Source organism: Harpia harpyja, chromosome 14 (assembly GCF_026419915.1).
Source record: "Harpia harpyja isolate bHarHar1 chromosome 14, bHarHar1 primary haplotype, whole genome shotgun sequence".
Lineage (NCBI taxonomy): Eukaryota > Metazoa > Chordata > Aves > Accipitriformes > Accipitridae > Harpia > Harpia harpyja.
In genome coordinates, this window is record NC_068953.1 from 17879953 (window position 1) to 17895514 (window position 15562).

General features: G+C 37.8%; 1 protein-coding gene across 1 annotated transcript in view; it reads right to left on the reverse strand.

The window, feature by feature from the left end:
- The window catches only part of MAP2K1 (mitogen-activated protein kinase kinase 1), a 41659-nt gene that overhangs the window by 2320 nt on the left and 23777 nt on the right, over positions 1-15562 (reverse strand). Inside the window, exons 4-9 of the mRNA XM_052807180.1 lie at positions 14959-15036; positions 14373-14424; positions 5763-5887; positions 2656-2863; positions 2081-2145; positions 247-308 (exon numbers count right to left, since the gene is read on the reverse strand). Coding sequence (XP_052663140.1) covers positions 247-308; positions 2081-2145; positions 2656-2863; positions 5763-5887; positions 14373-14424; positions 14959-15036 — 590 coding nt within the window. The remainder of the gene's footprint in view (positions 1-246; positions 309-2080; positions 2146-2655; positions 2864-5762; positions 5888-14372; positions 14425-14958; positions 15037-15562) is intronic.

Here is a 15562-nt window from a genome sequence, read left to right on the forward strand (position 1 = left end):
GTATCAAGTACAGCTATTGCATTACTGTTCTTCCTTTTGGAAACAGTAAATATGTATATATAGCTTTTAATAAATAAACTAGCTTTTCAAACTGTAATGCACTGCCTCCCTTAGCACTGAATATACTGGTTCATTTACCATGGCCCACAAGTAGGGACTCTGATTGCCAAGTTACTGATACAGTAAGACAGCAGGGCTGATCCGAAATGTGTCCCTTGGCAACGTAGCCATAGAGAAAATACTCACCATTTGTTAACAAAATCTTGAAATTCAGAACCAAAAACACCATTGGGCAGTTTTGGAGGTGGCTAAAAATAAATAAATAAAATCAGCAGTCATTCAGCATAACTAATACATGATGGTGCACAACCTACCCAGAGACCCTATATCTGGGTAAAGCTGTAAAGCCCTAGCACTACCCAGGCCTTTGCTCAAAGCTGAGCTTTGAAACAAATGTCAGGCAGACCTCAGCTTCCATACATATGAATAAAGGATGTGCTGTCATATGATTTATAAAAGTAAAGATGCTGAGTTTAACACTGGCTTTGGTTCTCTCACAGCTGCTGGACTTAGGTGTTTCAGTAATAAATCAGATCAGAGACAGTTTCTACAGTGTGGGGTGGGTTTTGTTGATGGTTTGGGTTTTTGGGGTGTTTTGTGGTGTTTTTTGGTTTTTGTTGTTTGTTGTTGTTGTTTTTCTCCTATAACACACACCTGAATGCAGTTAACACAGCCTTGAGCTGTCATTAAAGAAGGCTCAGAGCAGCTGGTAGTAATTAGCAGTGTTACTCTCCTCACTACTAATCTCCAGTTTGGGGAAGATGCCCTGCACATCATTAGTTCCATAATCCTTTCAATCTAAATATTCTATCCCAGGGAATGAGTTTGTTCGGGTTCTGAATTAAAAAAGAATTCTGATAAAAGAAAGAAGAGGTACTATATAAACCTGCATATTATTGTCTTGTTCTCCATGACATTTGCTATAGGATCAGAGCCAAGTTTTTATTCTCATACCATGGGTCCTGCAAGCACTAACACTTGGGTTACTTTTAAGTACAGAGTTGAGACATGGCCTGCATTCAGTTACGCACAGGTTTACAGACTTCATTGGATGTAGCAGCTCATGCTGAAGATTGCTTGTGCTACACCAGAGGTGGCAGAAGATAATATTGCCAAATCCTCAACTACTGCAGCTTTTCATCTTAAACTGACCTCCTCATGGATGCTACGAGAGCAGGACCATACTGTCCTAAGTAATCCAATGCTAATTCTATTCCAAGAGTTAATGCTGCCATATTAAAGTGTTACATAATATGCAAAATAGGTTTGTAACATGAGGGGAGAATTGTGCATGCAGATGAGGAGCAGAAACAATTTATCAGTACATGTACAGTAGCATAAGCAATGCCAGTCTTTGCAGGGACCTAGACACCAACTGTGCTTTTTGAATAGTATGTCAGACACTTTTTTATAATTCATTCACCTGGAACAATTATGTTATCCAGCTGTTACAAATGATAGCTAACATGAGCATGCTTTTTTGGGGAGGCTGGGGGAGGAAGGGGGGGAAGGGAGACAGGAACTACAGGACACAGACAGACACCACCACAGACACACAAGCAGTGGAGTCACATGAGTTTCAGTAGCACTTGTGAAAATACTGGAAACAGACTATCAATTCTAAAATACCAAATCTCAGCTAAGCTACAAGGCTAGTTAATAATTTGAAAGATACAGTATTATAAATTAGGTTTTTCATAAAACTAAAACAGATTAAATAAAAAAACCAGTTTTGTATATGCTTGATCGTACCATTTACTATTAACGGTCCTAACAGGTTGCATGATCCAGGCTGGAAAAAGTACAAACCTACTTAAATGAAGCAGAGAAAAGAACTAGAATTTTCCTGGGAATAATTTAAAATCAAGCCAACACACATAACAAGGATATGTCTCTCATACTGCAGCAATAAATGATCAGAAGACCCAGCTTATCCTAACACTAATCCCACACTCCTTCAACTTCTGGAATGCTTTAAAAATTTACAATTGTATTAGTACAAGTGCAAATAGTCAATTACCTCATTGACGATGTAATCAAGAAGTTCAAAGATTGCCATTGGGGGTCTGCTGTCTGGTCCGTAGGCTAAGAAGAAATTGTAGCAGTGGAAAAATAGTGTTACTCTCCTTCCCTGGTAGGGGTGTTTTATGAAGCTAAGTCATACACTCCATTCTTACATGGCATCCAGCAGACTTACAGGGAAAAAAATAAATGGAACAGCAACAGGGTAGTACTTTCATGCAAAGGGACATCGTTTTCAGGTCTGCTCCAAACCATTAACTTCACTGGGAGTCATCCTCCTGTACTTGATCCGCATCGCATCTTGCAGAGGTGAACCGTAACAACAGACTGGGATCTTAATGGTGCTCATGAACAGCTCAGTTATTAACAAAACGATCTCTGGTCCTTGATTTTCAGATACCTCCTCATAGTGAGACTGAGCCAGGTGCCCAATACAATCCTGGGTTTTTTTTGGTTTGGTTTGGTTTTTTTAAGTTTAAAGCCACACTATGCAGACCAATATCAGGTAAGGAAGACCTTTAAGCTGACAGAGAAGGGTATTAGAAAAGCATTTAACAGATTGTTGTAACTTACAGCTTACTGGTCGACCAGGTGTTCTTTGCCGGGGCGAGGTCTCTGTGACTGGAGAATCTCCCTCTACTGGGCAGCCAAACATTAATTCAAGCTCCTTAGAGTCAGGAGGAGGAATCGGGTATCTGCCAATAGCCATTTCTACCAGTGACAACCCCATACTCCATATATCCGATTGCACCGAATAATGAGTTCCCTGTAGTCTTTCCGGCTACAAAAAAAAAGGGGGAGGAGGGGAGGAGAGACAGTATTGTAACAAGAAAGAAAAAAATATATTCCACAATAGCCTGGATAAAATGAAGGATGAAACCCCAACTTAGTATGACATGTTCCAATGAGTGACCTACTGATCTTTTTCTTTAAATATCTCATCTGGAGTGCCAGAAGTTCCACAGACATTGCATACCACCACTGCAAATAACTTTTGAGACTTTTTAAAAATTATGCTATTATGTTGCTGTTTTATTTCTTTATCATAATATCTACATGTTGCAACTATTAATGATGGAATTATTGAAGAGCAAGAAAGCAAAACTAGTACGGACAGCTAAAAGATGCACCTGGTTTCCCTAAGAAGCTGTTCTTGGTTTTCTGCTTTGGGAAGGAAAGGGAAGATATATTGATTCTATACAGGTCCAAAAGTGACCTGGTGCTCTAGCAATAATCTTGTTTGTGACACTTCTCAGCTGATAGCATTGTGACAGCTCCCTATAGCAGCAATGCATTTATGCAAGGACTATTTTATGTATATGCATACTGCAGTTTTAGATCCATATTCAAATGATTTCTAAATAAACTGTTGAGCTCTATAATCCATTGAAATGATAATAAAACATAACATACAAATTGAATGATAAAGTATTATGCAGGGCACAGATCTTTCCTGGAGGTATAATGATTGAAAAATATATACAAGATAGGAAGATAGACATGTGCTCTGCCAGCTTAACCACTTGTACATTATGGCCTGACAAACAAAAATGCAATAGGCTTAAATTTTTCTCAGGAAAAAAACAAACTGGAAAGGGAAAAACACAAACACAAATTCTGGATAGATTATATCCACATGCTAATGTAAGTATTAAAAAAATGTATGCGGGTAAGAAAACAGACTCAGCTAAAAATATATTTTGTATTGTGTTTAAGAGACTCAAACACTGGAAAGATATTTAGGTATGGGATTTTTTGGTCAGTTGAATCATGATTAAAACCATATCTGGATATTCCAGTCACATTGCTCCAAGGATCCTCAGTTTTAATCAGTGTACCCATCTTCTGTTTCTGCCTACAGAACTAAAACATAAGATTAGCCTTTAACTCCTTTTGCTTAGTTTTTGCACTTGCTTTATCAGTACCATGTTGAGCGCTAAATATGGCTTCTGCAAATTTTAGTACATTGGTCTACATGATCCTCGAATCCAATTTTACTAAGACTTCTCAAAGAAAACATTCACTTTGCTCTTCTGTTCTCTTTTTAAAATCAAGCTCATATTTTACCAAAATGGTACAGATTCTTGCCTGACTATATGCATATTTCAGAAAATTATATATGCAGTTTTAAACTTATTCTCATAGAATGTAAGAATGCAGTACTACGGTAAAGTCTCTTCCCTCTGCCATAATGGGTGATAGTTTTGTTAAATTAATTTTGTAACATTAAATGAGATTATATTTGAGCTTTCTCCAGTGTCCCACCTCAGCTAGTTCCAAAGCCATCTAGATAAACTACACAATTGCTGGACAATGGATAAAGATACCCCAAAACGAAGACACATATTTTATGAAAATCTTTTGCAAGTGTAAAGTATGAAGTGAGTAGATGAGAGAAAGCAGGAAACACACAGTACTAGTTATACAAAAAATAATTAAAATCTAGAAAATATGTTCAAGTTAAACACTGTTGATTATACACACCATCATATGGTAGAACAGGATGTTGTTTGGCATGTAACAATTCTATAGCTGTTATTTGAAAAAACATGTTAAGGGAGATACTGCAAGAAAAGGTACGTCAGACACTTTCAAAAAGAATAAATAAAATCACCATCATGGCTTGGTCTGTGACATATGATGACAGACAGCAAAGCTAAACCTCAGTCTGTAAAAAAAATAAATTGAAGAAAACTGAAGGTAGACAGCACTTTGCTCTCACTCCTACTAGAAGAAAAAGGGAAAGCCAGTAGTACGTCAAGGGCCCAGAAAGGATGGAGCTGTAAATTTTTTTGCTAGCTGGCAACAGCTCCTAGATGTATGTAGGAACATAAGCCACAGTTTTATTTCAAGTATGTTACCAATATTAAATGACAAAAATGAGAATACTGTCTTTGATGTTGAAATGCAGGTCCTGTGCTAAGCAGAAGCAGCATTATTATGCTTTTTTCCTTTAAGTTTAAGCCCACACAGTTTCAATCCTACAGCAGAATCTCTGAACACTCTGATTGTATTGAATTAATTGGTTGTATGCTGAACAAGGTGTGTACATTAGAATAGGAGACCTGTTATTTCCATTAACTGTGACTTTCACATAATGCAAAGAGTTCATCTGAAGAACAAGGTATTCTTATACTTATATTCATATACAGGAATAAAGAACACCCTGTAAATAGTCTCAGATTAGCTGCTGTGGCCTTGTCCACACTAGCCACTCCCATGCTTTCTCTTGTTGCTGCAGCCATGTTGGGTTCCCAGGAGCAGTCACGACAGGATCACTAGCAAGGCAGCAGCTTGCCTACATAAGTGACTGCAGCAAAATGCTGAAGTGGAAAGAGAACCACACTTAATAAGGAAAGCAAACTATAAATACTGGGCTTTTTTGGAAACACATGTATACAAAACCCAAATGCATTACGCGACTAGATTCTGCAACATAGACGCAACTGCATCTCTTTTGTAGTGTTATAAAATATCCCAAGTTGCTTGGCTTTTCTTGCAACAGTTCTTTCCCCACACACACAGCCTGATATGATACGGGAATATTCCTGGAATGCAGGAAGCACTGAACTATGAACAGCATTAGTAACGGCAATAGCTGGTTTCTTGTTTGATTACTGGAATTGCAATAACTCTACCATAACGTATAGTAAACTCAAAGCTATAAAATCTGTACTTACAGACATGTAGGAGCGTGTGCCAACAAACGAGTTTGCCATAGAATCTATCAGTTGTCCACTGACACCAAAATCACAAAGCTTGATTTCACCTCTAGAGTTTACCAAAATGTTAGATGGTTTAACATCTGGAAAAAAATGAATGGATGATTTATATTTATAATAGATAAAATGGGAAATTTGACAATGAAAGTAACATGAAAGGTGAGAATTACCATGTGTGTCCCTTTGTTTCCCTTCTATGACACAATTCTATCCCTTCTCTGGGAATACTCAGAAGAGATTTGGTTCCCTCCCCCGGCCCATTTCACAGGCACTCAAACACAGAAAAACAAAAAGAAATTTTTTAAATCCTAAGTGTGAAAAGGCAGTTAGTTTTAAGTTTTGATTTCACCCCGTTTCTTGGCTTTCAAATATTAAGTTTGGGCATCTACATCCTCTTTGCAATGACTAACAGTTGAGATAAATTTGAAAGTGTATGTCAGCATAACTCCTCTTCAATTATGTTCTTTTGCCTAGAAATAATCAATAAAGAGGCCCTACATATTTATTTTATAAAGGTCAACGAACTACAGCAGCGACACCATCATCCCTAACTTAGCATTCATATGTACACAAGCATAAACCATCCTACAGCAAAACAGTTCTTGGAGCATGTTCTTGCTGTTCTGGGTTTTGTTTGGGTTTTTTTTTTTTTTTGGTTGGATGGTTGTTTTTCTGGGGGGTGGTGGTGGTCTTTTTGTTTGGTGGTGGTTGTTTTTTTGGTTTTTGTTTTTTTTTTTTTTTTTTAAAAGCCCTGAAAAAAAAAATTATCCTATTATTGAAATTCTGCATTTAAAATGCTTTGAGATTGTTTACCTGTGACAGAACCCCCTCGTGATTTTGAATTCATCACTTTTTCCAAATGGAAATTTAATAAGGGTCACTGGTAGCTAAGCAACTAATAACAGCTATTTGTGAATGCAAAGGTACAGAGAACAATTGTTTAGTATTTCTTTTATAGCTGTAAAAAATTTTTAAATATATCTTGCTGCTTAGCTGGTCATTACCAATGCATTATCAAGATAGGTGATCAACAGCTCACATTTGCAAAGTAACACTACAGAAAAAGGGGTACTATAAATTGGGTTTGAAGAAAGAGATCAGCTCAGCCTATCAGAATTTCACTTTCGATTCTGCTATTCAAGAGCAGATCCAGAAGTCTATAGTTTGTAGCATATTTTCATTTGCTTTTCACTTTTAAACACAAACATATTCCAGGTAGCTTTCATTTCAGTGACACAGGAACTGATCTTTGTTATGCCACCGGGATGTCACTGGAAAGATGATACTAATGTGGCTCCACATCCCTGGAAAAAGAGCTCCACGCGGAAGGTTATGCCTCACTGAACAAGATCCATGGAGATTGGAAATGAAGACAAAACTGTGTTTTAGCTGTTTCTCCCCCAGCCCTCTTTTAAAGAACAAAACAAAGCTTGAATTAAGTCATCTACTTTTGGAAATTGTGGCTACGTTTTCTGGTTCCTGACATCACCTTTCTATGTAACTGAAACTGTCCAGGCACACTGGAAACAGCATTTTGTGACGATTTGTGTATACACAAGTTCTTCTAGGCTCAGCTACAGGACAGCGAGCCTACAGCTTGTCCGCCTTGCTTGGAGCAAGCATCAGCCCGCAGAAAATCCACACAGCGATCTAACACAAACTACTGGCTGGTCTTAACACAGAGAAAGTTGTGCCTGTCTACTTAATCTTTCTCCTGCAAAGAAAATCCCAGCTGCTTTTGCCAGGTACAGTCTTTCTCCTTATGGAGGGGGAAGAATATGGGCACATATTTTGTGTGTACTACTTTTAATTCCCCATCCCTAGGAAAGGAACTGGCTTATAAACATTGCCCTCCTCAATAGATTTTCCTCCTGGAAGAGCAGCAGAGGTACTGGGCAGTTCGTGGAGCTGTTTACCAGGCAAGAAACACAATGTTACACTCTGGTTAACTTGGAGCAGGGCTTCAGTAAGGAGAGATTTTAGAGGCCTCCTGGGCAGACAGCTAAACCTTCTGCAAGGTCTACCTCCTTTGTGCAAGTTTTGACTCTTTGTAGAGACCTCACCACAAGTACGCTTCACAATGAAAAGGAAGAATCCAGTCTAGGAGCTTGACCTATCAATTTAAAATGCCAGCAGGAAAAAAAAAAAAACCAAACAAGTAGATGGTGCAGCAAAGCAGGCAGCAGAGATTAGAGATACCCAGCTACGCAGAAATCTGCATCTACAAGTTCCGTGTAAAAGCAAGGTGGAAAAAACCAATGTTTGCAGAATATGCTGGAAGCACTGCAGAGCCTGAACAAATTATAGATATGGCCTCTAGATTTGTACTGCTTATCTATGCACATCTACTAGTTCAATTCGGAACAAAGACATAAATCCTCACTTATCTCTACAGCTCATGAATACTTCATGCTCATAATTAAATAGCAAAAAATAACATTAGCATTCCACTGTCAGTGAACCAAATGACATTCTCCTTATAAGCATCTTACATGCTCTAGAATCCACCTGGTCTTCTGAAGACTTAGGTTTTTACCTTCAGTGTTTCTCTAGCTGATAATTCCACACTGTACCTTTCTTACAATAGCACAGCAAACCATAACTCCTCACTGGAATTTTATATAAAGGTTGCCTTTCCCTGAGCATTTTCATTTTCCTTGCAAGGCATCCTGTGTGATCAGAGTGTGATGTTTGGAAGGCTGCTGTCTTTCCACCCCTCTAAATGTAGCACCCCTCTAAATGTATGCTATTTTAACTCCAGAGTGTCAGAGCACTTCAGCAGTTTCTCTAGAAACCAGAGATTTGTATTGCCAAATAGAACAGGAATGCCAAGGCATCCTTCAAAATGTATACTGTAACTTGCAAGAAATGGACAAATCTAGAAAGGAAGACCAAATGTGCTACATAAGTGAAATATTTAAGTTTTAAAGAAAATGAAAGGACATTTCATGTATCATCCCAGACAACCCAGAAACAGAGCTCTGCAATTCTAGAGAAGTCCAGAGGGATGGATACATGACACTGAAAAGGGAACTAGTTCATACAACGAAGGTTCCAGGATTTACAGGATGTCTTGTAATCTCTGTAAGAGGTGTGCCTCCTCTGCCTGAGCCCTGCTCTCCTCCACAGGCACAAACCTCATTCATTCTGAAAGAAAGGTGGTCCTGGACATTATCATAACACTATCAGCCAATTTCTTTTGTACAGAAGTTACTGAGTAGCCAGACACTTGAGAACATATTTGTCTTGCAGCACATTATTGGTATCTTCCAATCAATTTCAATTTCCCAAGGCAGGATCTCATGAGAATACTCTAGGAACTAACACACTAGAACAGACTATTGACAGCACCCCTGCTCTGTGGTACCTTCTACCCTGGAGCTACTGGCTGCAACTGGAGCTCAGAAATCTTACAAAGCACCTTCTATGCAAGAGGAGATTTTCAAGAGAGAATAACACTCTAGACTGTGGTCAAAACCAACTAAAATTATGTTCTGATTAACTTATAGGATTTTTATTCATCCAGAGACAAAACAGCAAAAAAAAAAGTTTGCATGTCTTAATAACCTGCAGCAATATACTTTGTAATTAGTTACAGGACATTCCTTTCCTTGTCATTTAGTGCCTTCTGGTACTAACCACAAAGGTAAATAGGACCATAGAAGTAGCATTTTCTATAACATTCCCTGTTACAAATACCTTTATTTAACAGGAGATGTTATGAAAATATCTACCATAGTCATGCTCCTTGCCCCTTTCCTTTTCTATGCCTGCTTTGTATCCCACCAGTTTGTCTTTCAGAAGTTTTGCAATTTCTATCATGTCTTTTCAGAGAGGACCAAAACAAAGCATGGCAGTCCAGATGAGCTAATGGTCTCTAAAAAGACTGTGTTTTCCATTCCTTCCTTAATAAGCCCTAATGACTTCTTCCTTGAGCTGCCTGTAATGACAAGTGAATACTTTTCCTCAGAGGTCACAGTTAGTTCAGGATACATCTGTGCATGGAAGCAGTTTAAGCTGAACCTCATGTTGAGCAGCTACCATATTCCATTTGGTGCTTTGCAGTCATTTATGACTGTCATTACTTCTTGATCAATCCAAGCAAATGCGTCACTGACAAGTTTTGCTTATTTATTTTTTGTTCTTTTCTTTCAGATCAGCATTATTATTTATCTAACAGCAGTCTCTTGCATTCAGAATGCTGTGTGCTAGCTTCTGCCCATCATTACAGAAAAATTGTTAACATCTTATAGAATCCTTACCCTGGAAGGCACTTCTGCGAATTTTTGCCCTATGGCGATGTTGCGAGTCCTTTGTTTTACTGTCCCACAATAATGCCAAAGTCTCAGCTGCACTAACCATCTTCAACTGCCATCAACTACACCAACATATAGACCTCCACCACTCTCTAGCCAAAGAGAATACTCAATCTCTTACCTTAGTAATAGTACTTTGATGAGGTTGCATAGCCCAAGAAAAATAGGTGGTCTTAAACTGCTCTGTATGCACTTAGTCTATTGAACACTTCGTTAGAACACTAAAAGCTAGACAAATAAAGTGTTACCTGAAGCTCCTGGCAACTTGATTTAAACTGATTTTTCTTCCCCAGTTTTATATATAGTGCAACAAAACCAGTAACATGAACACTTGATTTATATAAAATCTACATTAATGGGCAAGACTAGTCAAGAAACCAAAGAACAAGCTGGATGCCTACGAGTTTCAAAGGAGGGATCCCATACACAGATTCCTCCCCCCTGCCCTGCAAGTCTTATTTTGTAGCATTACATTGCACCAAAAAAAATATTCCCAACCAAAAAATACTGAGAATGGTGTGTTTATTTGTTGGGTTGGCAATACAGCTGTTTTGACATGAAACAGCTCCTTTTTTAAATAAAAATATATAAGCTTACATTTTGCATCTTACTGTTAGACAATGTTTTATAGAAACATCCATCTACTTTTCCTGGTAATCTCAATGGCCACGTCAGTATTACAAACTTGCTGATGTTGCCGTGTCACACAGAAGTAATAAAACATAGTAATGGAATAAATTCGTCCCTGAAAATGAGTTATCACCAGCTTTGCTCTCTTTAGATTTAAGAACAAATTTTTTGGCCTTATGTTGCTATCGTCTCATGTTTAGTGAGGACATCTATTCATTTTTAAGTCTCCCACTCTCACCACAACACAAAACCAAAAAACCTTATTAAACCAAGCCCACCAATTGCACACGTTTTTCCCCAGGTACAGAATGAGTGAGAACAAACAGCACATGTTAGACGTTGGTCACACTATGTCAGTGCAGTGCTAGACAATCACTGAGGGCAAACTATAGGGGCTAGAGAAAGTAAACCACAAAAATCTCCAATTATTACAGCTGTATCACCAAAATAATGCTGACCCAGTTATACCAGGAGAAATGTGCTTTTACTAGTACTATTTATTTCAGGCAGGATTCAACAAAGAGGCAGTCTGGAGAAGCATAACTTTGGCAGAAAAAGCTTAACCTGCACTACAAAGGGTTTCCTAGTATAACATATTGCCATTCTTATACTACACCCTTAACCCAGGGCCATATGAATCCAAGAAGTTCTTGGCACCTAAGAAATTAAAAAAGCCTAAGAAAGTAAAATTATGATGTAAGCAGGGTTTTTTTTTTAATTACAAAAAGGCAAAGCATCTAATATATCAAATAGCAGAGAAGTCAGTACATTTACAATGGTATTCTTGGATTTTGAAGCCACACTTAACATTCAGACATGCATTATCTAAGCACGTTCTGACAACACTAAACCCTACTGACACCATTTCAGTCTTCGTACTTTTCACATATTACATTTTTTCCACATGCCAGTCCCTCCTTAATCACGGAGTACCACACAACAGTACAGCCAGTGTACAATTGAGCATCGGTCAACCTCCAGAAGAGAACTTCACACTGCAGGACAGCATCTTGCTCATAAGTCTGACACGGAGGAAGCTAACGAGGGCCCTCCACAAGGAAGATAAGCTCTAACAGCTCAGTCTACTGTGCCAGCTTACACACGAGGTCCAATTACATACGGGGGTCTACAAATAACGCACAAAGGGCAACCTGTAACACAGACAGACTGGTAGACAGTATCAAAGACAAGAGCCAGCAAATTTGGCTCCACATGTCAAGGGATGAGCAAGTTTGGCTCCACACATCAAAGGATGGAAACATTGTTCTGACTGGTTTTCCTTTTAGCTGCTAGCACTAGCCATGATCAACTTCCAAAATGTCATATTAGCTCCTACTTTATCACACATTTCAATGAGAGTTTCTGCAAAAAAGTATACCAGTTCATGTATTCCTGATGTTGTCAGAAGACACAGTATGAAAACTGAGCTGAAAAAATAAAAATCACAAATTTGTACATGGAATTTTACACTGCAGGGCATATTCAATCCAGTAACATTGGAAGCAATGTAGAAGAGGAACTGTTGTTGGTCCATGCACTTAAAGTGTAATCTCTGATGTAGCCAATGCTGTGAGGTTAAGCTGCACTTAAACAAGATCTGAAGGGCTTTACTTTGGATTTATCAGATTTACAGATTGTAAAACAACAACAACAAAATTGCTGTCTCAGCAGCCAGCCGAGCAAGAACAACCTAAAAAAAAAAACAAACCCCAAGCAACCAACATGGTAACAAACCACCACTGTGGCTGAATTGAGAATTACAAGATACAAGAGTCACTCTTCCAGTATGCCCTAAAATAAGATGATCTCTTTCCCAGGAGTCTCCCTTATGCCCTGAAGAGAGACAAAAAACTTTGCAACTACCATCAGAAATCTTTACTGAGTCTACCTCCAGCCTCCTTTCTCCAGAAGAGAGCTGTATTTGATTGTTTAAAAAAAAAACCACACAAAACAAAAAACCCACCAAAACACAAAAAACCACCACCAAACAAAAAACAAAACCACAAAAAAAAACCAAAACAGAAACATCTAATAAACACAGTCTACTTCATGTGTAAGGTGATCCTACAACAGATTGTATAAACTAGGATTGCTGATTACTCTTTTCAGTCTGGCCAACAAATGTAAATTCAGACACATATTAATGTCTGATGAAGATATTTTTATAATCTGAAGACTGATCTCACACACTACAAAACTCACTGAACAGTTGGCATGGTTTATACATACTGCATGATCACTGCAATGAATAGTGCCATTCAAACAAAAACACGAAATGCTCCATCTCCAGTCTTCAATTTACACTCATGTCAGGAATAACGGAATTTATTATTTTACCATATCAAGTGTAATTTTTGTTTAATGGAACATGCAACAGATTAATGAAAGAGCTGGATTTTAAAAAGGGCAACTATAAGCCAAAAACAAGGCAGTGCATTTATTTTACAGTAAAGTAACTAAAGACCCCAGGAACGTAGAAACAACAATCTCATTTTACATAGCTTCACCATGGTTTTAAAATAATTCAAGGATAAAAAAAGATGCAATTCTGCATGATAAATGTCTATAAATAGCATGTGAATGTAAGGCTGGTAGAAATAGTGGCTTTCTTTTAAAAGTTTTAATGGCAATAATGAGTGTTGAACCGTCAAAGTAATTTTAGGTCACAGGTTTTAATTGTGAATCTCTCCAAAGATTTTGTTGTTACACTTAATAGATCTGTTACTATCAAAACACTAGCAGTTGCAATGAAGAAATAGATACAGTGGGACAATGCTTTTCAATATAGTTTTCTTCATAGAGTTAATTATGCCATTACAAAACCCCACTCATAGGTATCTTAACTGTCTTCTGCTTCCTCATGCTCTCTGAGTACAGGAATGGAAACTACATGAAGAGCTTACCTCCATACTTGTCTCATTTCAAGTGCTGACATTTCTAAGAAAGGTACTGCCCACAACTATACTAGACAGCGTGTATCTTCACTGCAGCAACACTAGGCAATACTTAACTTGGCCCAAGTGCCACTGCTGCAGGTAGAAATGTTTGAAAGCTTCTTCAGTGTGTAGCATTGTCTGAGACTGCAGCCTCTGCTTCTGTACCTGTCTGTGCTTACCTAGAAGTTCATGATGTACTTTTTTGTACTGAAAAAGTGTTCTTCTCTTCCCAGAAAATGCAGGAAGACTTATTTGGTATTGAAAGGAAATAGAGATTGAATCACTCAGGTCCTTCAACATATTCCTATCTTCACCGCAAATGGAGTACTTCTGGTCTCAAGTTAGATTCCCAGCTCTAGCACATACTCCCAACCAGCCAAGTCACTCTGGCAGCAAACAGTTTCAAACACATTCTGTGTGCACATATAATACAAGTATACCGCATTTAAGCATGGATTATAAACCCAGATAAACTGCAGTAAGATAGCAGAAATTGAAGATACGTGAGTCATAGTAAGAGATTTGGATGTAAAAAAAAAAAAAGTTGCCTTACACTACCCAAGAAAAACCCTCTGAACCAGCCATATTGGACCATAAAGAGTCAATCATAGAAAAAGCACAAAGCACATATTTTAACTTGAATAAAAATTATATTCAAGAAGAGTTACAATGTAAAATTTTCTCACCTCTGTGCATTATTTTATGCTTTTCCCTCAGATATGTGAGTCCTTTTATTACCTAAAGACAAATAAAAGAAAAAATTTTAATTTATGAAACAGAAGAGATAATTGCATGCTTTGTCTGTACAAGAATTCCAACTGAATGCAACAGAACAGAAATCCCCAAATGTAATTGCTGTAAATCAATATTTTGTTTTAATTTGTACCTCCAGCTCAGACTAGAAAAAGTCAACCAACCCCTTACTGGAAGTTTTGCATACAGAGCTTGTTGCACAATAGATATGAAAAGGTAAAGTTCAAAATTTTTTAATGAAGTGTTAATTCTGTTCTTATCCAGAAGCATCAGCTGATACAAAAGCAGAAAAACCACAGCAAACACAATAGAATGAGTTACTCATTCCAATGTCCTGAGCTACCAAATAATGACATGTACAAAGACTGCTTTTTAAAAGAAAGCAACACATTAAAAATCTGGTACTATTTCTCTCTCCCACGTCCTTCAGTCCTGAAATGGCAGCTTCCTGGATCTGGTATTACTGCACCGAGACACAAATGTACCCACTTCCAGCCTTTGAGAGCTATGAACACTTACCGCAATGCTAACTTTGCCCAGTATCTGCTCTGGAATTCTTCCAGCCTTTTTCAGTACTTGATCCAAGGAGCCACCATCCTAATAATAAATGTTTGATTAGTCAAGCTTTAAACAAATTACTCTAAAACATTTTAAACAGCACTGTAGTCTGAAGCCTAAATTTGGTGAGGAGAAAAAAACATTGCCTTTCATGTTTGAGTTAACATTGTTATGGTGCATACCTGAAAAAAAAAAAAAAAATCACTCCTCAGTAGAAATTAGTCAGTTTTATGTTTATTTTAAAGAAACATTTGGCCAGTAACAACATCCACTCAAATAAACACTTCACACAATGATCTTCCATACTAGCATTTCCATGGTTTTGATCTTGTTAAGGAAGTACTATCCACAAATAGCTATCAACCAAGCATTAGGAGTTTTACAGATTTCTCTAACTTTCAGTCCAATGCAGTAACATGCATTTTTTTTTCTTGTCACAGCCATCCCATGATACACTCTCCCCCTCCAAAGACAGGAAGAGGAAGATTGAAGCAGCACAGAAGATTTTATGATCCTGATTATGGGGATGAAAATTTATCACACTGGAAAAGACAGAGTTCTCCTC